This window comes from Peromyscus leucopus, chromosome 1 (assembly GCF_004664715.2).
Source record: "Peromyscus leucopus breed LL Stock chromosome 1, UCI_PerLeu_2.1, whole genome shotgun sequence".
Classification (NCBI taxonomy): Eukaryota; Metazoa; Chordata; class Mammalia; order Rodentia; family Cricetidae; genus Peromyscus; species Peromyscus leucopus.
The window spans coordinates 122,221,826-122,246,301 of NC_051063.1; the positions used below are offsets into that span (position 1 = coordinate 122,221,826).

General features: G+C 48.8%; 1 protein-coding gene across 5 annotated transcripts in view; it reads right to left on the bottom strand.

Annotated features, from left to right (window-relative positions):
- Sh3gl3 (SH3 domain containing GRB2 like 3, endophilin A3) overlaps positions 1 to 24,476 on the bottom strand; it is a 136,062-nt gene that overhangs the window by 21,425 nt on the left and 90,161 nt on the right. For 4 of the 5 annotated variants that reach the window (XM_028873806.2, XM_028873807.2, XM_037197799.1 and 1 more), the window contains exons 3-8: positions 22,444 to 22,516; positions 19,506 to 19,649; positions 15,984 to 16,117; positions 12,904 to 13,062; positions 3,166 to 3,269; positions 1,991 to 2,103 (exon numbers count right to left, since the gene is read on the bottom strand). In XM_028873806.2, coding sequence (XP_028729639.1) covers positions 1,991 to 2,103; positions 3,166 to 3,269; positions 12,904 to 13,062; positions 15,984 to 16,117; positions 19,506 to 19,649; positions 22,444 to 22,516 — 727 coding nt within the window. Of the gene's footprint in view, positions 1 to 1,990; positions 2,104 to 3,165; positions 3,270 to 12,903; positions 13,063 to 15,983; positions 16,118 to 19,505; positions 19,650 to 22,443; positions 22,517 to 24,476 lie in introns of those variants that run through there. The other variant, XM_028873808.1, reaches the window with a different exon arrangement.

Sequence of the window (24,476 nt, forward strand, 5' to 3'; positions counted from 1 at the left end):
CATCTACATTTTGCCTCAGGGCTTTCTACCTTTCTTTCATTCTGTATGTCCTACTCCATGTCTGGCTGGCCCCAGGCGTCTCCCTCTCTTTCTCCCTCATTCTCTCTTCTCACTCTCTAGCCTAGACTTCTCCTCCTACTTATTCTCTCTGTTCATCAGCCCCACCTATCTCTCTACTGCCTAGCTATTGGGATAAAGCCATTCAGCTTTTTATTAGACCAGTCAGGTGCCTTAGGCAGGCAAGGTGAAACATCAACACATCTTTACATCATTAAACAAATGCAGCATACACAAATGTAACATATCATTGCCTAGTTAAACAAATATTCCACAACAAACACACACTGTAGACATGTGCGTCATTCTCCACGTCGTTATCAGTGTGGCTAAACTACAAAGCAGCAGCAAATGCTGGCGCAGATGTGGAGAGACAGAGTCACACAGATGTGGAGAGACAGAGTCGCACAGATGTGGAGAGACAGAGTCGCACAGATGTGGAGAGACAGAGTTGCACAGATGTGGAGAGACAGAGTCGCACAGATGTGGAGAGACAGAGTCGGACACGTTGTTGGTGGGAACATGAGATGGCTCCGCCACTTTGGTGGCTCGACAGTTTCATGGAATTTACAAAAATAAGCCCCAGATGACAAAGACCTAACCTAAATATTAAAGAACAGGTTTTTAAAGTAGCAGAAAAGCAGAGCAGAATAATCCGAGGGACAGGAAGACTTCTCAGCAGGCCACAAAATGTACAGATCATAAACAAGAATATTGATAAAGTTGGCTATACCAAAACAAGAGTGTCTATGTCCCCCAAACAAAATTAAACAAGGCAAATAAAACAAAACCAAAAGCCCCTCCCAAGGTTTGGGGGTGAGTGGCAAACGGGGGAAGAAAGCTATTACCAACCCATATGTGCGATTTCCCACAGATCACAAAGGCAAGGCAAATTTTCTAAAATAAAGCAAATGATGTAACTCAGATAAATAAATGCTAGTGATCAATTAAAACAGAAACGTATCTAATCTAAGGGTTTCAGAATGGTTAAAATGGAGACCGAACACCGTTTTTTACGTAGAAATGCTGGACAAAAATTGAGGTCTGGCACACACCGACATAGCATAGCTATATTGGAGCGGGCGCCATCACTTCAACACCAGCGGCACATGGCCACCTCCAACCCTTGCTCTCTTGCTGACTCGGCAATTTCATTTCTAGACTGTCTTGCTCAGCTGTATATAGAGGCAGAAAAGGGAGGAAGGGTGGTCACTGTTGCAGGTAACAGGGGCCATGCAAAAGCATGAAGTTGCTAAGCACAGCGAGAGAGACCTAGGGACAAAACAGAAGCAACTACGGGAAAGAGCAGTGCATTTTGGAAAGAAAATTATAGAACTATACAGTTGCTTTTGTTTTGTATTTACAAAAAAAAAAAAAAAATAAGACTATGTGAAAGACATGTGCCAGCCACAGATAGGACAACATCCATTTTCAGTCACTAGGAAAGGCTTTGTCTAGGGAGGAGACCAGATGCAGCTGGAGATCATAGAGAGACGCCAGGAAAATATACATCATTCCAATTTGCCCTTGGTTTGTTTTACTCCAGATCCTATTTAAAATCTAACAGGACAGTTCTTGAGATGGTGTCAGCTGCATCTCAGGTGCTCAGAGAACGCTAATTAAGACTCTAACAGTTGGGAAGCCATTGTGGAGGTGTTAGCCCTTTAAATATAGACGATAGCAGAGCAGCTACGGCTCTTTGGCCAAGGGCCTGTCTGACGACCATACTAGAAGGCATTAGTACAGGATGGACTTCTTCCCAGTACTGGCTTTCAAAACTTCAACACCTGACATTGGAACTGAGAAAGGGGGAAACTCGTCAATCAGCCAAAGAAAGCCCATCCGTTTCTGGTGTATTCCCACCAGCAGCCTCACCGAGCATGAGAGCACCTAACTGGAGACCCCACTGGCACACTTCGGATGGCAAACTTACCTGATATCTTTGAGGAAGTGCTGCTGGAGACTCCATTGAGGTCACTGGAACTCGGCTCGTTCATGGGCTTTAACTGGTATTCTCGCTTGGGGATTGTGGAGGAATACGCTATTCTGTAAGACACATGGGAGGCCGAGTCAGACCTCTGTCCCAGACCACAGAGCCTCCACAGGCCTTTGCTTTTCTTGAGGAGGACGAGACCCAATGGGACTGTGAGAGCAGGGACTATGCACACGGGCTTCTGAGTGCCCACGGTGTCAGGGACACGATCCAGGAGCAGTTCGTCCATTAAGTTCTAATTGAAATTCAGGTGGAAGAATGTCCTTATAACGTCCCTGAGGCTTCAGCAAGCAGACACTGCCCTAGGCTAGCTTTCTTTCTTCTCTGCTGGACAGGGAACCATCCAAATATGCTCACACGACACCTAGAAGGCCATCTGAATGACCCTCCCCCAACCACCCATAACTATAGCACAGATTGAAGCAAAAATCTCTCCAAATCTATTCATTACTATAATCCTATGTAAAACAATCTTCTGTTATAAAGCCGAGTCAAAACACAGGGTAGGTTTCGCCCAATGATTGTATTAATAGGGTTGCTGTGCACACTATAAATGATATTACTGATTTTCAGAAAGTAGGGATTGCATTGACCATGAAAGTCCCAAGGCAGAGAATAGTATTTCTTTGCCATTCAGAAGGTACTATTGACTATTTCAGTGTCTAGAATCAGTCATAGGAACACAGCCTACTAACACGTTTCATGGGCTTCACATAGTTCTGAGCATCACCTGGCTCTCTCTGCACCCCTAGATGTTGAGAATGGAGCCCACACTCCACCCCTCAACAGGGAAACAGAGAAAGACCCTTTTGGCAAGTCAAGGAAACCACGGGAGCTATTTCTCAGGCAGGTAAGCCAGCATACTTGTATGCTGTACACAAAAAAAGTTGGGGGGGGATGGATATTAATAAAAAGAAAAGGGAGAAAAGCCACTCCAGCCCTTTACCCAGTTCTGCTCTCTTGTCACAAGCTACATATGTATTATCTGAGCCTCATCTCATACCCAGCCTGAAAGCCAGCTAGAGAGAATTCCAAACAGAATGGGCAGGGGGGGCTGGGAGACAGAGGCCGGCCGCACTCTGAAGCCCCTGCCCAAGCAAGGTGAAGGTGCTTACCGTATTGCTAGCTTTTTCTGCAGCTCCTGGAGGATCTCTGTGGACTGCCTGTGATAGTCCAATGCTGCCTCTACAAACACGGCCAGCTGGCTGACTTGCTCTATCTGTGGCAGAAGCACAAAGTTAGTCCATGATGGCCAAGAGGCCTGGGGATGGCCAGAGCAAACAGGAAGCCTGGGGACAGCAGCCTAGCTCTGCAGGGCAGCTGGGCAACTGCCCCAGCCCTGGCCCATTCCATCTCATGGCATCTTGGAACCCCACAATCATGATGAAGGTCACATACAGGGCTGGAGAGGTTGGGAAAAAACACTGTTAAATTGATTTGTGGTTATGAATCTGCTGTAACTCTACCAAAAACACCCTTTTATATCTTAGATATCATTTTTAATGCTCTAAAACTCATGGATCTGAAGATGGCAGGTGTCTTAGTTAGGATTTCTACTGCTGTGAAGAGACACCCTGACCACAGCAACTCTGACAAAGGAAAACAGTTCATCGAGGTGGCTCACTTACAGTTCAGAGGTTTAGTCCATTATCCTCATGGCTGGAAGCAAGGCAGCATGCAGGCAGACATGGTGCTAGAGGAGGAGCTGAGAGTTCTTACATCTTGACTCACAGGCAACAGGAAGTAGTCTGAGACACTGGATGTGGCTTGAGCCTATATGAGCCCTCAAAGCCCACCTCCACAGTGACACACTTCCTTCAATAAGGCCACACCTACTCCAACAAAGCCCCACCTCCTAATAGTGTTACTCCCTTTGGGGGCTATTTTCTTTCCAACCACCACAGTGGGAGAGAGCTCTCCCAACTGTAAGTGAAACCAATGCTTGATAGATAGAGCTTCCTGAGAGAAATGTCTCTGTGAGTGCTTTCTAGTCAAGCCAGACCAAGAAACCGAATCAATGAAGCCATGATCAGAGAAAAGAGGGGCAACAAGCCAGTCACACCTGCTCCAGGGCAAAGAACTGTTTGTCCCATGTGTTTCTGTTACCACCCAAAAAAGCATTTTCCCTGAAACATACAGCAGAAAGGGATGAGCTGGGGAGACTCCATTATTCCTCTTTTCCACAAGCTGACATGCCCAGAAGATCTGCAGAGCTTTAAGGGGAGCCTGAGAGCTTCCCTGTTTATCAGTGGGGTTGAAGAACCACTACAGCAAATAAGGATTGTTTATGTCTAGAACCTTCTATAGCAAGGTCCAGAGGACCGCGGTGATTCCCCAACTCATCCACCACTCCCAGCCCAAATCTTTGGAACTCCAGATCTGGACAGAGATACAAATCAAAACCATGCATCCCAGGCTTCGCCAAAATAGCATTTTCTTAGGTAGCATTCTAACCAGCTTTGGGGTAAAATCTGGCCTCTTCCTCATTCTCTTCTGTCCTCTCCCTGCACAGCCAACGGAGGACTTGCCTGCTCCACAGACTCACATTGCTTTCACGTATTGTCAAGAACTCTTTCAGCTGCCTGCCCTTTACTTTTATCACCCACTGATTTTAAACATGGGTTTAATGTGTGTTTACAATATACATGGACCCCACTTATGCCAGGAATGCACTGGGCACATGACTAAGGAAAGCCCTGGCATTGCACTTACTTTACCATGCTCTGTGGCCAGCAAAGCAGCACTGGCCTTCCATTTCCCAAAACCCAGTAAACAAAACAAAGACAGCCTGGCCCCTGCAAAATCCTAAGCATTTCTTAAATTTCACCTCCTTGGCTTCGAAGAACATGGCAGAATCTGCTAAGGAAATAATGCTGCTTCCTGGAAACACTGGAGCTGCATGCTGGGTGAAGAACGCTAAGGCCTCTCTGTCTTTAGTAATAGCAGTCTGTCTTGGACCCACTCTGAACTAAGCTCGCCATCTGCAGAACTCAAGAGGACACAGAGAGGCAACTAAATGAATAACCCTTACGTACACACGAGTGGGAGTCACAAACTGCTCCTCTGGAACTGCGCCTGGAATCCTACACTTGCTAGCTGACTTTGGGGCGACCTGGGTCCCAGAGCCCCTAAATGCTTAGGAGACGGCAGCTGCGATGCACACGGTGCCCGCACACCATGGGTGCCCAGGGAGAGCCCCGAGAAGAGCTGCCAGACTCAACTCCTCTGATTGAATGCAAAGGCAAGTCAGACCCAAAGTGGATTGTCTATTACTGTCGGGGACCAGAAGCTTCCCGCCCCTCATCCCCACCCCAGGATGTGAGCTGTGTGCTGGGAACCAGCAGAGACGGCCTCTGATTCCAAGGCTACAACGCAAACTAAATGCCTAGAGAGACAGAGCCATGCGAAAGCCACAAACTCGGGCCCTGCAGAATCCAAAGGCCGTCCAGGTGGAACACATCCTCCGATGGCCGCATCGAGGAATTTGAAAAGCTGCCTGTGGATCGCATGTGTGGGCAAGAACTGGAGCTATGCTATGTTATACAGCGAGGACACTTGGCAGACAGTTTAAATCAGGTATCCTGAAATGAGGTGGTATCCTGGGTTTCCAGGGCGGCCCAACACAACTATAAACTGCTCTTGGGCTGAGGATGCAGCACAGTTGGTAGAAAGCTGGCCTTGCATGCACTGAGCCCTGGGTTCAAATCCCAGGGTGGCCTAAACAGGAGGTGGTGACAGTAATTCCAGCACCTAAGAGGTGGACCCAGGAGGACAAGGAGTTCAAGGTCATCTTCACTGCAGAGCAAGTCCTGAGGCCAGCCTGAACTATGTCAGACTCTCTCTCCTCTCTCCTCTCTCTCCTCTCTCTCTCTCTCTCTCTCTCTCTCTCTCTCTCTCTCTCTCTCACACACACACACACACACACACACACACACGTGCATGTGGCAAATTTTTAAGAAGGAGACAAGAGGCACAGAATCAGAGTGGAAGACAAGCCCATCAGAGTGGGAGGCTTGGAGACACTCTGCTGCTGATTTTGCGGATGGAGGAAGCCGAGCTAGGGGCCCTGGAGCTAAGGAGGCTGGAAAGGGTGACAACGCAGGCGGCTGCCAACCTCCCCCTCCCCCACCGCCCATTTCCACTCTCCAGACTGGAAGACATCGGACTGATGGTCTTCAAGTCACAGCGCTTACGGGCACTCGTCACGGGAGCCATAGAAAATGAACACCACTGCTTTCTTCTCTTCTCCAGCCAAGAGAAATCTAAGGGTGGGCAGCACCACTAGTCTCCATTTCCTGGGGATGGAAGCTGTGCCCTTGAGACTCGTGGGGGCAAACTGCCAGCTTAGCTCTATACTATGCATCCTTGGTCTTCTCTGAGCTGGGCCTGGGAGGCAACAGGCAGTAGGAACTCGACCCCTCCCATGACGGACAATGAATGCTGCATAAGAATCCACGCACCTATGCACACGTCTAATTCCCCAACCTCTCTTTGGCTGCAAACCAATGCATAAGTACCAGAATACAAGGCTTCTGGCCCTGGGGGTGGAGGCAGATCAGAGATGCCAGGGAACCAGAGTCACCATGATCTGTGGAGACCTCAGGGACACTCGCATGGGAGCTGAACATGAGTCGGGCCATTTGAGCCAACTGCAATGGACCTGGGATTATCCAAAGGAAGAGGGCTCACAGACTAGAGCTTACAAAAGGCCTTGTAGCTCAACTGTCTGCAGGAAGATCACAGAAATGGGCAGCTGAGAAGAAACAGGCTGGGATACCCCAACCCCAGATGCCTGGGAGCCACAGTGTGATTTGCATGAATGGATAAAGAAATGCAAATCTTTGGAAGCTGGCAAGCAGGCCTCTTTCCCAGCAGAAGCCCATGTTTGCTAGGAGGTCATCTATTTCAAATGGGATAACTCAAGTGACTTCTCGCTGTCGTGCTTAAGATTGCTGCTCTTTTGGAGTCCTCGGAGGAACTAGAGGGAATGTCTGATCATAAACAGAGATGCTTCTTCCAGTGAATCTGAGTTCGGATCCATGGAGTCCACATTTAAAAAAAAAAAAAAAAAAAAAAAAAGCTGGTTGTCGTGGTGTGTACCTGTAATCCCAGCACTGGGGAGTGGGGAGGACCCCTGGGGCTTGCTGGCAGCCAGTCTAGCCCAATCGGTAAGCTCCAGGTTCAGTGGGAAATCATGTTTCCAAAGTAAGGTGGGGAATGATGCAGGAAGACACCCAAAGTCAACCTGTGGCCTCCACCTGTGTACATGTACACACACACAAACACACACAGAGACAGACACAGAGAGACACACACACGCACAGAGACAGACAGAGACAAACACACACACACACACATACACACACACACACACACACATCTAAAAAAAAAATACTGCTCTGGACCCATGGGAAAAAACAAGGAATCTGGAATGTAGTAATTCCATTGGTTCTGTGGATGAAAGGAGGCTGGGGGATCTGTCAGCTCATGAATGTCACAAGAGCCTGGTCTCTCTGGGCTGGACTAGATATTTTTAAAATGTAATGTGTCTGGTTTCTTCTCAGATCAAAGGCTGGCATTTAATCATGCCAAGTTGTAAGGAATAAACTTCTCAGAGGAGGGTTAAACCTGTGGGTGAGGTGGCATTCCCAAGAAATAGCAATGATTGCTCAGAACCACCCTCCTGCCTGCTGCAGCCCTATCTGAGCGTGAACTGTAGTGGGCACACGGCCTTCTCCAAAAGGCAGTCCTCTCTGGGTGCCAGTCACAATCTGGCACAGAAGGAGTCAGTCATGGGCCTGGCCCTTCAAGATCCCTGGGAATCAAGAGAGCCAAAACCACTCCTGGGCTTAACTGGCTGCCTGAGGAGTAATGGAGTCACTTGGCCTCAACTAAGAAGTGAGATCCTCCTGGCCTTGAATCCAGCTCTTTCCAACAATATCAGCAAAGACTGCAATGTGGGGTGAAAGGCCACTCTTCCCTATCTTACCACTCCCAAATCTTCCTGAAATAGATGAGTAAATCAATGTGACATCTGTCTAGGAATGGTGGAATGAACTACTCAAGTTCCCTCCCCTTCCCTCCTTGTTCCACACCAAAGGTAGATGAGGAATCTAATTTGTGAGATGGGGGAGCACCCCAAACTACCAGGATACCTGAACTACTACAGGTTCTGAACTGTGTTCTTCAAGAAAGCAGGCTGTGAAAGTGGCCAAGAGATCCCAGGTGCAGCTGGGTTTCTGAATGGAGGTTTAGATTTCAGATCTAGCTAGACATGTATGTGGGTGCCGGGCTGGTCTGGGGGTCCAGCTGGGCTCACCTGCTGGTTTCTCGGTTACAAGAATGTAGACCGGGGGAGGTTTCTACGGTTTGAAGAGAAAGCATTGTATAGACACTGTAAGACTCAAACGACAGAGTGAGCCCACTTCTACAAATAGGTTTTACTACAACTAAAAATGTAGTAATAACTTCTACAAATAAATAGTTACATAATCTACACTTGGAGACCCAGGAAAGTCAAAGTCTAAAGTCTGTTCATTCCATTCAAAGCTCCTCCAGGCAGAGCTTTGGCAAACACTTTTTTCTATGCATGTGCTGGTAAATGGTTGCTGTCTTAGGACTGGAGAGATGGTTCAACGCTTAAGAGCGATAAATTGCGCTTCCAGAGGACCCTGGTTTGATTCCAAGCAACCACATGGTACTCACAGCCCTTTTTAACTCTAGGATGGGGATTTGTTGCCCTCTGTTGGCCTCCATAGGTACTTTTCTCACATGGTGAACATTCATACGCATAATTGTCTTTTAGAGCTCTTACTGTATCTTATCCAGGACAGCGGGAGATGAGGGCTAGGGATGGTGGGTCCAACTGCCCTCTGGAGGGTGAGGTTTGAGCCCTGGAATTCCTGGTGCCACAGAAGCATAGGCAGGAGGTAACCAAGATGGAACACATCATCTCAAATGCTTCCTCTCACTCACGCTCCTTACTGTTCATTCATTTCTTTAGAGTAGGTGCTTACAAATCCTGATTCCATTCTCTCCCACAGCTGGGCCCTTAGCACTGCACCTTACTCTGCCCCTGTAACCGTTCTCATGGTCAGAAGCCTGGTGAAGGCTCCTCTGCCAGTGTCAGCACTGTATATGGTGTTTGGGTGGAGAAGCCAGACCAGCATCCATCAACTAAGGTTGTAGAGAGAGAAGGTAAAATTTTGAGACTCTGGCCCTGAGCTATATACCCTCCTATATACAGGGCTGATCAGAAGGACGATAATTACATCAAATACTTGACTTCTTTGTCAACTTCTCCATTAGACAGAACCCAAACCAGTGTCCGCTGTGCCTGAGGTCCCCAGCTCCTCCTAATGATGGCATAGACATTTCCCACTTGTGCTTGGAGGAAGCCAGGGATCTTCTGCCATCTGCTACCATGCTCTTCCTGAAACCATATTCTAATAGTCTAGCCCCCAATTTCTAAGAGGCACAATGCTAATTGTGTCATAGCTTAAATATGAAATGTCCTTCCAGGAACAATGCACTGAAGTTTTGATCCAAAGATGACAATATTTTTGATAACTTATGGAACTTTAAGAGAGTAAGCCTAGAGTTTGGAAGAAATAAGACATGGGAGAGGGCAATGCTATATCGTATTCTGTATCTTGTCCTGGGGCTGACTCAGCCTCTCCTCCCTCCCCCTCTCTGCCTCCCACCCTGAATCTGATCACTACAACAGTAGCATCTCTGTCCCTCCATGATGCTCCATGTCACCATAACACAGAAATAATGGAGCCACCTGACCATGGCTGAGACCTCTAACCCCTGAGGCTAAGCTCACCATCCCTTCTTTGAAGTTGTTCTCTCAAGTAATAAGTACAGTAAATGAAAAGTCTGGCCAATTCAGGGTCTAAGCACCGTCAAATCCATCAGGCAGAGCCAAGGGTTGCAGACATACTATGTTTGACAATTATTAGAGCGGTCCAGTCATGTTTACTTGGCACTATGATGATATCCTGGGGGAAAATCCAGCCATCACCAACTACCCTGAAGCCCAGCTTCCCAATCATGGAAGGAAGTAGGCATGGCTGGAAAAGCTGAGCGACAAAGGGTGGACATGAAGTTGGTGACCAAGAAGTATCAGAACTCTGTGGACGATATGACCATGGCCTTGGCTTCGTCAGGGAGATGAACCAATGCCAAGGTGAGAGTTCAAAACAAAACAAAAAAACAGACGCCCAACCTCAGCATGTATTATTAGCACTTTGCCCCCTCTCCCCAACCAGATCACACCTACACCTTACCCCCCAGCAGGGGGCAGCACTGGCATTAGCCTGTGGGATAGCAGGGGTCAACCGGAGGTTTTTTTAATACTTTATCTGGTCAACAGGAGAGAGACTGCCAGGCCACATGGATCTGGAAAAGACAAGGAGGACCCCTTCCTTCCAGGTCTGAATGCTGTCATCTCCTGAAGAGAAGGAAGACAGTCTGCTGGATGACACCGTGACCACAGGTTCTTAGCTAGAACCTGGCAGTGGGAAGGGGTGAAAGCAGGTGTCCTGTGATGCCATCAACAGCACAGCTGAGCCCCCGCCCCAACACGCTGGGGACATGATGGCCCTGGCTATCGCCCTCCTCGTCATCACTAAAGTCCTCATCACCATGGCCGCCATGACCACAGGGTCTTGGATGAGACAGTGAAGGAAGAACCAGGAGCCTGGTGTTGAGGCAGCCTGGATGGCCCTTCGCTGTCTCTCCGCGTGGTCTCTTCTGATCTCAGAGTTCAGTGGTCAGAGGCTTAAGACAAAGGATCGGGCAGAGAACAGAGGGGCACCTCTGCTACCAGCCAAGTTGTGGATCCTAGGAGGGGGAGGGGAGAAAGGGGAGCCCCACTTACAGGAGCGGTGCCTTCTCACCTGGGGGTCAACTCCTTAGAGGCTCCCTGCAGTCATGTCTGAACTGGGCCCACTCCAGGACCCCTCTGGAGCCCTGGGATAAAACTAGGTCCTACGTTTCCTAGAGGGGACCAATGGCTGCATTCGTATGACCAAGTGGGGGTCTCTGAATTCTGTTAATGTAGAGAAAGCGCAGATCTCTTGGGCCAGATGTCAAAGCCAGCACGGCTGAGTCGGCCTTTCTGCACAGAGAACTCGGTGTGGGAGGGGGGCGGACATTGTGGAAGCTCGTGTGGGAAGGTCATGAGTAGGGCAGGTTGGTGGGCAACTGAGCTGACTAGAAGCTGTGGCCTCAGCATCTGAAGCCCCTGTAATAGGCCCGGGGCCAGCATGGCAGTACTTGCTGGGTCTTTAACAAGTTAGAGGACCTCAAAAATGGTTTCTAAATACTTCACATGTGAATTAAGTGTGGCACTCTGAAACAAAACCGGACAAATCTGCCCAAAGCTTGGGGCAATTTCAAGAGGGAAAAATAAACGAACAAATAGAGACAGTGAACGCTTACATGTCCCCCAAAAGGCATAAAGGATGAACAGATTCAAAGGCAAAACACAACAGAGCACACCTCTCAGTCTTCAGCAGTTTGATGGACAAGAGAAATTTCAAGCGGGTTTCTAGACCTGAGAGACTCCATTCCCGGGATTTAATGAGTGGTCAGGTTTGTGCATTACCCTCCCATGTCTTAGCATGGAGCGAAAGGCATTCCCTACATTTTCTGTTTGACCTGACACAAGGTCTTGGTGTACCTTTAATAAGCCATTGTAAATACAACACGAGAATAAATAAAATCCAGCTTTCCTGTACAGGTGTGCAGTTTTAGCAGATGTGTCTAAAGCTAATGCCCGGGCCCGTGATTGTGGTCCCAATGGCTAACTGGGGTGCCTATGAGCAGGCAAAGTGCAAGCCGGCCTCAGGCTCCATCAGCATTGAAAGTTCGTGTTACAGAGTCGTCAGTCGTGCTGCTGGGATCCTGGCTCCTCTCTGTTCTTCACACCCTCACCCCGTAAACCTCTCCAGTCCAGGACATCCCTTCCCCCAGCTTCTCTTTTCTACGTAGCCCAGCCATTTTGGCCACAAGCTCTCTTGGTTCTGCTCTCCTCTCACCTCTCTCTCCCTCTCTCCTCTCTCTCTCTCTTTTTCTCCCCCCCCCCCAGTCTGATTCAATCTGGACTCTTCCAGATGCTTCTGGCCGTACTTCTCATATCTATAATAAAACCCTTCTCTTCACCCAAACCTTGGCACAGTCACATCCTCGATGTCACTCAATGTCACCACTGGACCAGTCTGAGGATGAGGATTCAGGGGAGAGGCCAGGGTGGAACCACCCAGCAATGCCTGGTGGCTAGGAATCCCTGTCCCCTTTAGTTCAGCTTCCCTCTACTACTGGGACAAATTAAAAAGAGTGACAAGAGACAGTCCATCATAACGCTGCTGCTTCTGGAGGGCGTGGCCCTAGACCTTCACAGCCCCCAAGTTCACAAGCACCAGTGCGAAGCCAGCCAACACGGAGGCCAGGCTTTTGTGTCCCTGGTGTTCATTCTGATAGGAAAAGGCCTCAGGGGGCTGGAGGGTGAGACAGATCTTCGCCCTCACACATCTGCCCCCAGAGAGTGCAAGACTATACAGCTCCAAACCACAAACGCTATGGCTTTAAACACAAAGGCTGGTCTCCTGGGCCATCTTCTGTGACAAGGCCACCCCCAGAGATAAGCAAGCCTCCCCAAGGGCCTAAGGATTCAGTCAGGGATTGTTGAATATGTATCACTACCTCTAAGGCAGGAAGTGACCGCTACAGAACATTCTAGAATGTCCATAACAATTAAGGTTTCAGAGTTTCTCCACATGCCAGTCATGCTCATATACAACAATGTTTTACTCATGTATATTAAAGTCTTCGGTTTAAATACTTACATCATTTTCTAAAAAATTAAACATGCTTCTTTCAGCCAGCTCCTTTGACTCTTCAAACTTTTCTATTGCTTGTCGGATTTCTTCCTCGGGTATCTTACCTACTCGCCTCTTTTTATAATCATAATCCAGGCGGCGGCCTTCCAGCTTTCTCAGGTGGTGCTAAAAAGAGAAAGGAAATCCCCACACAGTATGGACACTCACGCCACGGTGTGTGATCATGTGCACACAGTGTCTTCCCTCCGTCTACGGAAATACTCACTACTTGTCCTCAGCCTGAACTCCACCGTTTGCTGTTTGAGGATTCCATGCCTGGCTACACTGTTAGCAAAGCCACGCCCACTCTCTTCCCCTGTCCCCCCCCCCCCCACCACTTTCCCTGGCCAACTTCATGGGCCCTCCTTTTTGAAACCCAACGGAGACCACTTGGCACTGACATTGTGCCGGGGCATAGAGCCAAACGCCGCCACCGGAGCATTCCTGAAGAAAACTGACTCCCCCTCCCCGGAAGCCATTGATTGCCAGTCCTCAGCTAGGGGGCGGGACTCCGTAAGCCTCCGCCCCATCCATTCTCCAGGTGAGAAACCATGCACCCTTCTGCTTGCTCTGCATCCCTCGGCTCCTGCTGAAGGCTTCCTAGGCTGCCAAGCCCTCAGGAACATTTACAGAATGGACACATGGTGGGCAGGTGGGTGGGTGGACAGGGGAGAGGAGGAGACTTTGGGTGGAGCCCAAGGAAGGATACAGTACCCTCGCTCCGCTAACCATTTCTAACAGCCTCCACCGTCCGCAGGGGCCCTCACCCAGTTCTGTTAATGCACAGACAGCTTCTAACCACGCTAACTCTACAAAAAATAAGGGCATTTCCACTGTCAATTCCTCGCTAAGAGGCTGACTATAAAAACATGCATGCCTAGTGTCCATTAGGATGCCCACGAATCCCCCGGAAGTTCTGAAATGTTATAGAATACAATGTATAAAACACTATCAGTGAATGCTGAGGGGCGATTGTCCTAGGCCGCCTCAGGAATGGAGGAGACTTAGGAATTCTTCCGTTGCACTGGGGATGGTTAACAGTTAAGAGGAAGTGTGCTTTGCACTATTTCTCACAACTCAACAACTCACGATGTACCCTGCTGAGCCAGCCACACAGCAGGGCGGCGGCAGCCAGTGGGTTTGCCATGCCCTCGAGGTCACAGCGTGAAAAGAAATGAAATGCAGGCAGTTGGGCGGAGGCAGGAGCTCTGTGCAAGGCTCTGTGTTCGGGAAAGACATTTGCTATTCTCACAACTCAGATACCACATCTCATGGTCAGTGCTGAGCAAAACACAGGTCCTCACCCCAAGAGACTTACTGCCCAATGAGGAAAGAGGTGGACAGCCATGCTAATGACCCAGAGGCCCAGGAGGAGTACCTCGGAGCCTTGAAAGGGAACAGAGAACTCCCCAGGGGAAATAACATCTGAGCTGAGACCAGAGAAGCTAGGATGGGAAAAAGACAATAGTAAGAGCAAAAATGGCCACCTGGGGACAGGGGGTGACTCCTGGAGGTTGGGCAGAGATCAGAGAAGGGAAAGGGGGCGCAATAAGGACACAGAGACCCGGAGGCGGATGAAGGTGAAGGCACTACATCTTCATACAAGGCCAAGGTCAGCCAGCCCCTGAGGGCTTGGATCTTAGGAAGATCCCTCTAGCTGAGAGCTGGAGACAGGCGGGGCCAGAGTCCAGGGATGCTGTGATGATGTGTTTAAACATCACCAGGAAGGAGCCAACAGAAACAGGAAGAAGGAAGACATGGCAAGGCCGGGTAACAGGTCTTGACGGGGTGAGATGGATAGGCCTGGGGCCCAGTGGGGACTAGGCTGTCACAGAAATGGGGACATGCTTTTCTTGGGATGGAAGGAAGGGGTGACAACAGATGAGTGGATTCAGGGGTGTCCAAAAAAGGAGGAGTACAAAAGGCAGCTTCTGGATCTCATTCAGTCTTCCTGGATCCGTCCCTCATACTTCTTGCTTTTAGACTAAACTCTAAATGCAGATAAAGGCATCTGGGCTCCTCCAGGACTCCCCGCCCTCCCTCCCTCCATAGTCCCCTGGTTTTCACCCTGTGTCCTGGACTCCTGGCCGTCATAACCCTGGCCCTTCAGCAAGATGTACTACATCTTTGCCCAGTCCAGTCTGCTCGGACAGCTCCTCAGAGACCTCCCCCCCCCTCCAGCTGTGCTGAGGCGGCGCCTCTCCTCAGGCTGACCTGCTCTTGCCTCTCCACCATCTGCAACAGCTGGCTGTGTCTCCCCTGGGCATTTATGTGCCTCAGAAGGGCACACATTTCATCTGTCTGTTACAGGGACTCACTGCATCACCTAAGTTCTCCTCAAACTCATGATCTCTGTGGCTACACTGTTAAGACTCTCTGGGCCTGAAGAGATAAAGACAAGCCCAAGGTTCAAATGATATTGCCACCCAAGGGAAGCGATGCCCATCAAGCTTAAAGGCAGGCTGTTATTCTCTACATCGCCACAAGAGGGCGTCCAGACCTTCAGAGCAGAAGTCTGGCAGCTGGGATTGCTTGGAGCCGCTGCACACATTTGCAAAAGCAGCCGGCCTCAACATGACCTGGGAGCTCCCAGGGACACTCTGGACAACCATGTCCTGCAGGCTTCCGGATGAAAGCTTTTAGTTCCTAGATTTCCTAGATTCCCTTGAGAACGAATGAAAGTCAATGCCCATGAGTGCAGTGGATCCGAGCACACAGCTGATACGGCATGATGCTAGCAATCAAAACTACACCCCAGAGTGTGGAGTCATCGTGTTATGTGAGACGTGGCTGCAGAAATGCGATATGCAGTCTGGTTTGTGGATGACTCCGTAGAGATAAACTGGAAGCGACAGCTGAGCCTTGCCCTTCCCTCGACAGAGAAAACGGGCCCCAGTGCTCTTTCTCAGAGAGCCATGAATACAGTAACCGAGTTCAGTTCTCACCCCTCCAATAAGACCGGATGCCTGCTGAACTCCTGCAGAAACCTTGTCATGGTTTTAAGTCATTATGAGAAGCACCGGGCAAGGGCGGCCGGGAGGACTCACCGCAATCTCTTTTAAGTCTTTGTCTTGCAGTAGCTGCAGTGGGTCAATAAAAGTTTGCTTCACATTAATATCCAGAGAATCTTTCACCTCAGCCATGCGTTTCATGGATTCACCAACATCAATCAATGCGTTGCCTTGAACGGAAGAACACAGAGCTCTGTTTCAGAATCATACTCTAGGTTATGGTGACGCGAATTCTTCCTCCAAAACCTGAGGATTGTGGTACAGGGAAGCTTCGCCCTGAGGCCTCTGCTTCCTGACTCAGAAAGACTAGGAAAGGGAGACATCTACCTGTTCTCCTAAAGCACTTTCTCCGCCCTCCGGTGCTCACCTCCCCTTCAAAGTGAGCTGGTAGACCAAAGCACTTCCCACTTTGGCCATTAGATGGAGACAATGGTCTTCTGTGGAAAATCAGGGCTGTACACTGGCACCTTAGAGTTCAGGGATAAACTCTCTTTGTAAACAATGAAGGGATTCATTCATGGGGATACAGCTTAACCAATACAGACCACAAAGGAATAAGGCCTCCCTGCTGCGGGAGCGGTATGACGCCCTCCCTGTAGATGGTTCTGGAACCTCCCTGAGGTCAGAGCTCTCAGGTACCAGGGAGGCCCTGTGGCCAGGAGGTACAGGCATGATGGGGAATACTTCCTGGATGTGGGCAGCACATCTTTAGTGAATGATCCTCTGGTATTTTGGCTGTACCTTTCATGGTCTTTGCCACCAGTATCTGGTTGCCATGCACAGTGAGGGTTAGAGGGTCTCTGGAGGACACCCCTGGGACACTGCATGAGATTTAAAAACAAAACAACAACAACAAAAAAAAACCCCTATGTTTCCTTAATCTGGATCCTCTACATTGATTTTGTAAAAAGATGTGGACAAGAAGAGTTCTCTCAATTCCTTAGGTTTTAGGGCCCTGCTCCAGCCTGACCTTTGAGTCAGTAGAGAGCATGGACAATTGACTCATGCAAAAAAAGACAGCAATGGCTACCTCACCCCACTCTTAAAGGAAGTAAATTCACAGCTGAGTCCTTGCCAGTTAGAAGTGGGAACCACCTCTGGAAATTAAGGTTGGCCAGGATGCCAGCCAGTCCAACCCACTGAGTATCACTGTAACTAGGAGGAGGGGGTTCTGAACTGTCTAGAATGTGGTTCTGAGTCATTCCTACCCGGAGGAAGGCAGTCTCTCCCTAGCTTGGACACTCCTTCCTCCCCACTTGTCTGACCCTGACATTCGTTGTCACAAGGGCCCGGGTATCCCAATATCAGCCCGTTGAGCTGTGACAGAGACATTTGAAATATGCCTCTTTGGGGGACTGGAGAGATGTCCATCAGTAAAGTGCGTGTTCTGCACACGTGAGGACCCAAGTCTGACCCTGAGAACATACGTAATAATATAATATAAAAAGCCAAGCTGGCAAGGCACACCTGTAACCCCAGTGCCAGGGAGGTGGACAAGAGGGCCTGAGTGCTGGCTGGCCAGCCACTGTAGCTATCAACAAGCTCCAAGTTCAGGGAGAGATCATGCCCAAATATACAGTGGAAGGAGATTGTTAAAGACCGTTAGCCTCCACTCGTGAACAGGCACACCTGTGCACATGCGCACACAAACACCCCCTCTTCAAGAAGCCGGTGACAATGTCCTGAGCACTGGCCCTCACCTCCTCACAATCTGTAATCCCCCTCCACACCGAGAGTCGTGCTGTTGAAGACCACAGCATGGCCTACTCTCTACACTTTAGAAGAGTCAGGCATGGGGCACCAAGCACGGGTCACAAAGCAAAGAGCCTCTGCAGACCAGACTTGCCTGGAAACAGCAACCGTCCATCTCTCCCACAGCCCTGGTGAAATCAGTCCTCTCCCACCATGGGAGTCCCTTCCAATAGCCAGCTCAGCTGTTTGCTGCCACAGGCCTGTCATCACGGCCAGGTACACAGCAACAGTGTCCTTCCATCCCAGGGTCTCATCTGTTTTCTCAATGGATGACCTTCAGGGTAAGAAAAATTGGCTACTGTGTTCCCACTGGACCTTGGAATAAAATAAAGCCCACACTGCCGCTGCCATATGGACACTATGACCCTCTCTTAGGAGTGAAATACACGGCCTTTGTCTGGTGCCGTCTGAGACAAATCCTCCCAGGTACTTCAGGCTGGCCTCAAACTCACAATCCTCCTGCCTCTTTCTCCCAAGTCCTGGGATTCTATGTATATGTCACCGTGCCAGGGGTGATGGTGTGTGCTTGTAGCCCAGCACCGGGGATGTGGAGACTAGATGGCGCCCAGGACTTCCTGGCCAGCCAACCTAGCCTGACTGTTGGCAAGCCCCGTTCCAGTGTGAGACCTTATCTCAAAACACGGTGGCGGCTGCTGAGGGATGACACCAGAGGATGACACAGCACACACACACACACACACACACACACACACACACATACACACACGAACACACACACACACACACACACACACGAACACACACACACACACACACACACACACACACACATCCTCTCCTATCTACAGAATTTTCAGAGCTTGGGAATATGAAGGCAACAAAGACGTGTGCACCAGAAGAAGGTACAGAGTTCAAGGTTAGCCAGCCAGGGATGCATGATGAGATCTTGTCCACAAATGAAACAAAACCAAACCAGTCTATCCAGATGGATGGAGAAAATGTAGTACACACACACAATGGAATTTTATTAAGCTGGAAAGGGAAATGAAATTTGTGAAAAAAAAATGGTGGTTCTGGGAAATATATTCAGGGAAATAAGTCAGATTTAAAAAGACAAATATGCAGATCCTAGCTTTTTATTTATTTTAGTGTATGTGTGTGTATGTGTGTGTGTGTGTGCTGTGTGTGTGTGTTGTGTGTGTGCTGTGTGTGTGTGTTGTGTGTGTGGTGTGGTGTGTGTGTGTGTGTGTGTGTGTGTGTGTGTGTGTGTGTTGTGTGTGTGGAGAGAGAGAGAAGGATATGGGTTTAGGTCATAAAACTGTAAAGGGACCATAGAGGAGAAAAAGAGATCTCAAATGGGAAGGGTGAAGACAGTAACAGAATGCATGCTAGAATGCATGCTTGAGTGCATGCTAGAATGCATGCTAGAATGCAGAAAAGTGCAAGGACCAGAGGAGAGGGGCAGGGTGGGGAAAGTGGGGGGGGAGAAGAGAGGGTCAAAAAGACTTAGACATGTCATGCCATAGTTGGAGGGGGTGATGAAAGTCAATAAATAATAAATAGAGAGGGAGAGATCTAGGATATATGTGTGTATAGTGTGTTTTAATCTTTAAAATATAGGAGAGTGAACAAGAGATACAAAGGCTATCTAACAGTTTAACGGAGCCAACCCATGGGGATGGGATTACCCATACAAGCATTGTCCTGACCTGTTTCTAACCCACCCCCAATGAATATGCTACTCTGCTAATATGTAAAACCATTACATTGCAAAGACACAGGTTCTGTGGACCAGCCAAGGCCACCCCGGTGTTCCCGCAGTGCCGGCTGGGCCGGGGTACCCACCAAAAGCGGACTCTTCTCCGAGCTCCTTGCCGTACTTCAGCATGCAGTCCCCCAGCATGCCTTCCGTCTGCGGGTAGCCGGTGGCCTTCACCTGCCCTCGGATCTTCGACATGGTGTTCAGCATCCCCAGCTTAGCTCTGTGTGCTTAAAACATTGTTATTTGTAATTCCTCAAAGTGACGAGGCGCAGGGGCCATCGCACAGCCCTCAACAGACGCAGCCTCCAGCACCAAGGCCCTCCCAGACAAAGCACCCGAGACCCGCCATCGTTCTCCGACAGGATTTTCCAAAGCCTTCGCAGGGGTGAGGCGTGGGGGCGCTCGGCACTCTGGCACAGTCACACCACCGCGGACATTACAGACCGTGCTGTCTCTGAACCACAGTGTGCCGTGCTTAACAAGTGCCTGCCGTAAGGCGGCCTCCAACGTGTGACATTTTCAACACTTGGGGCTGGACCCTGACACCTACCTGTGCAGCCACTTGTGCGGGGGACAAATGTAAGTGAAGACTGGAACCACCGAGGTGGGGGCTGTCAAAAGCTGCCAGACGGTCATCAACCCCCTCACTCTGCTCCCCAAGAAATGACTCAAATGGAGAATTCACGAGGTCACAAAACAGGTCTGGGGCACGCAGGCGGGAGGCAGATGCCACCCCAGTGAACAGTGACCTGTATCGCTGCCCTGTCTCCCCAGGTGCAGGTGCATCTCAGCCGCTTTCCCTGGGGAGGTAGTGGGCAGCTGTGGCTTCCCACCTAATTTCTGTCTCTAACTTAAGCACTGAACAGTTATTAGTTCTAGCACTTGGTTGTGAATGAGAACACCCCCCACAGGCTCAGATGTCTGAGTATTTCCCCAGGTGGTGGAACTATTTGGGAAGGATTAGGAGGTGTGGCCTTGTTGGAAGAAGTATCTTCCTGGGGTGGGCTTTGAGGCTTCCAGAGACATTTCCAGTGTGGTCTCTGCCTCCTGCTTATGGTTTTTGAGACGTGAGCTCTCAGCTGTTCCTACCACCATGACCCTGCCCCACCAGCATGAAACTGTAACGCTCTCAAACTGTAAGTTCAAATTAAAAGACTTTCTTTTATAAGTAGCCTTGCTTATGGTGTTTGTCACAGCAATGGGAAAGTGACTCATACATCTGGGCCACATGCTGTGTTGACATGGGCACTTGAGAGACCCCCAGAAAACATCTGCCTTTCCTGCACCTCACTGTGTGCAGTCACACCTATACAGTGTGACTCGGATAAACTCTGGGGTGGTGCCAGGAAAGAGAGAGGCTGCAGGAAGACTTCAGGGTACCTCTAAAAAGCCCAAAAATGTCTGTCAAGTAAAGTACAGCAGGAATCCTACTGTGTAATCAATGGACTGTGGCTGGCCGATTTGACAAAATGGCAAGCATCTATGGGAAATGGAGACTATGAACTAAATACCAAGCTAAAAGGATCCAAGGCACCAGCTGTGGTATCTATGACATTTATATTTAATGTAGTCTAGACAAGTATTCCTCAAGCTTGACCATATAAGCAGGTAACTCGGGATTCAGTTGGTCTGGGGTGAGCTCAGGATTCTGTGTGTCCAGCTATCTCGAAGCTGGTCCTGCTGGGCTGCTGGCTACACCCTAGAGTAGCAATCATGGTGTCAGCCTTTCAAGCCTTGCCAATCTCCTCTCTAATCCCTTATCCTGCAGGTCTCCAAACCCCCAAGCATCACCCAGCCACACAAATTTAGTCACACAAACAACACACACACACACACACACACACACACACACACACACACACACAGGTTTCCCTCCCTGCCCCCCGTCAGAGTGGGTGTGCTGGTACGTCAGTCCTCATCTTCATGATAACCAGTGGTCTCGGGCCAGGGGATACTTTTTCCTGATAGCCAGCTGCTCCCTATTCCATTCCAATGTCAGTTCTTGGAGGGTGGAGTCTGCCTGACTGTGTGTTCTAGAGCCTAGAAAGCCTCTCACATAGAGACAACGCTTACGTAATTTTGTAGGCTAATACGTCAGGAAAGGAACTCGTCACTCCAGTCACTGATGAGGCTGGACAAAGTACGTGTTACTGGGAATTTTAGGGCTATCACCATCTTGAGACTTTAAAGCCCTTTTTATACACACCATTCTCCCTGGACGATCTGATTGAAAGTGTGCTCTTAGATGGTCAGTGTGTGTGTGCGCGCGTGCGTGCGCGTCTTCTGATTCCTATAGCTGAGGGACTCACAGTGACTCCCAGAGCAAATCCTAAGAGGAAAAGCACAAGGCTTGGGCGGCCTCTGCTGATTCTCATCAGCCTGTGGCAACCACTGTCTGGGACCCAGGGATGAAGGCCTGTGTAGAAGCTGATGTTCGAATTTTCCACACTGCTTCCACCAAAGGTCGTGCCTCAACCTCAGCATTGGGGTCACAGTGAGACCCTTTCAGATTAATACACAGACCTTTTAGAACAAGATAGAGGACTCTTGCTAATTAAGAAAAGATAACTAAGAAAACATCTTTTTGTTTTGTTTTGTTTTTTGAGATAGGGTTTCTCTGCGTAGCTTTGAAGCCATTCCTGGAACTCGCTCTGTAGACCAGGCTGGCCTTGAACTCACAGAGATCCACCTGCCTCTGCCTCCTGAGTGCTGGGGTTAAAGGTGTGCACCACCACCACCCAGCAAGGAAACATTTCTAAAATGTGCAGTGGGTTTCTGAAGAATACAGAATAGCAGAGAAGAAGATGTCCACTGAGGGATGCCTGTACTGAGACCAACACTCCATCCTAACCGAGTGCCTGTTGTCCCCATCAGCTAGGACTCACGACAGGCACACTGTGTCCCCGGACAGTCCACAACTGAATTTCATTATTTGGACACACATGCAAAGGGGCTCGGGGTCACCAGAGTCCAAGGACACAAACGGGCAAGGGAGTGCTTCAAGACGCGCTCTGACATTACCTGGATTGGGCTGGAGATACTCTGTGGCTTTGGAAAGGATTTCTGCAACAGCCTTACTGGTAATATCTACTTTCTTTAGAACAAGACAAAATAAAAATGTTAGCGAATTTTAAATTCTTGAAGTCCCAGAACCAACAACAAACATTTTCAATTCATTTAGCTTCTAACACCACTGTGGTGATTTTTTAAATTTGTATTTCATGTGCATTGGTGTTTTGCCTGCATGTATGTCTGTGTGAGGGTGTCGGATCCATTCGAACTGGAGTTACAGACAGCTGTGAGCTGCCATGTGGGTGCTGGGAATTGAACCTGGGTCCTCTCAAGAACAGCCAGTGCTCTTAACCACTGAGCCATCTCTCCAGCCTACTGTGGTGATTTCAAAACAGATGTTTTCAACATCCTGGGGAGAGGTGATCTCTTCTCTGTTGTGACTGAGAAATCACCTCTTCTCAGTGACATTGGAGATCACTGATTTGCTTTTCTTTATCATGTTAAAATGAATGTGAGTAAGTTAGAAATATTCGATACATTATGACTATACTTGATGAATAGAGACACTAGGAGAACTCTCAATACTAAGACTAGACATGAGCCTACAGTGTGAACTTGAATAACCATGCTTAGATAAAGTATCATAATATAACGATGCATATTGATACTAATATAATGTAATACGTTAGAAGCTATCCTGGTGATAGTAAGACAACCACCATGCTCTGTCAGATGTTAACACCAGCATTTTCTCTACACATTAAGACTAACACTGTCCTGCTATTCCTGCATTGCTGGTTATTAATTAACATAAAATTGAAAGCCAGAACATAGAGTTTATTCATTTTATTCTAGACCATCAATAACCCACCCAAAAAAAAAAAAAAAAGGAAAAGGAGATCCCATTCACAAAAGCAATACAAAAACTGTGTCCTAAAAAGGGATAAACCTTATGAGAACACAGACTATTTAAAACTCCACATTCCTACACAGGAAAATCCAATTTTAGACAGACATAAACTGTCTGACAAATTAGCACGTCAACTCTCATCACATTATCAGTTTTTGGTTTAAACATGGTAAGTTGATGTGGTGGGCTTAAATATAAATGGCCCCCATAGGCTCACAGATTTGAATGCTTGGTCCTTAGGGAGTGATGCTGATTGACAGGGATCAGGAGGTGTGGCCGTGTAGGAGGAAGTGAGTCACTGGGGGTGGACTTTAGGGCTTCAAATGCTCAAGCCAGGCCCCATGTTTGTCTTTCTTCCTGCTGCCTGCAGATTGGGATGTGGAACTCTCAGCTCCTCTAGCCCCATGCATGTCTGCCTGCGTGCCGCCATGCTTCCTGCCATGACAATAGTGGACTAAACCTCTGATCTGTAAGCCACCCCAATTCAATGTTTTCCTTTGTAAGAGTTGCTGTGGTCATGATGTCTCTTCACAGCAGTAAAACACTGACTAAGACAGAAGTTGGTACCAGGGGCTGGGGTATTGCTGTGTTTCATATTCCTCCAAACCTGAACATGCTTTTGTTTGGAGGAATACGAAACACTTTTGGATTTTGGATTAAAAAGCAATTGAGAATTTTTGCTTGTTTTGTTCTTTGAGACAGGGTTTCTCTGTGTAACAGCCCTGGCTGTCCTGAAACTCACTTTGTAACCAGGCTGGCCTGGAACTCTGAGATCCACCTGCCTCTGCCTCCCAAGTGCTGGGATTAAAGGCATGTGCCAGCATCACCCAGCCCTATTAGACATTTTAACAGGGCTTCAGTAGGAGCATGGAGGACAGTGGTGCTGAGGGTGATCTGAACTGTGGGGGCCTGGCTCAAGAACTTTCAGAGGGGAGGGATATTAGTAAATGGCCTAGCGATCCTTCTTGTGATATGCTGGCAAAGAATGCGGCTGTTTTCTCAGACTCAGAAAAGTCTGCCTGAGGCTAAATTGAAGAATTTTGGGTTAATGGCAATGGCAGAGGAAATTTCAAAACAGCCTAATATTGACTGTGCTGTGTAGTTAATAATGGCCAGTCCTATGCAGATCTAT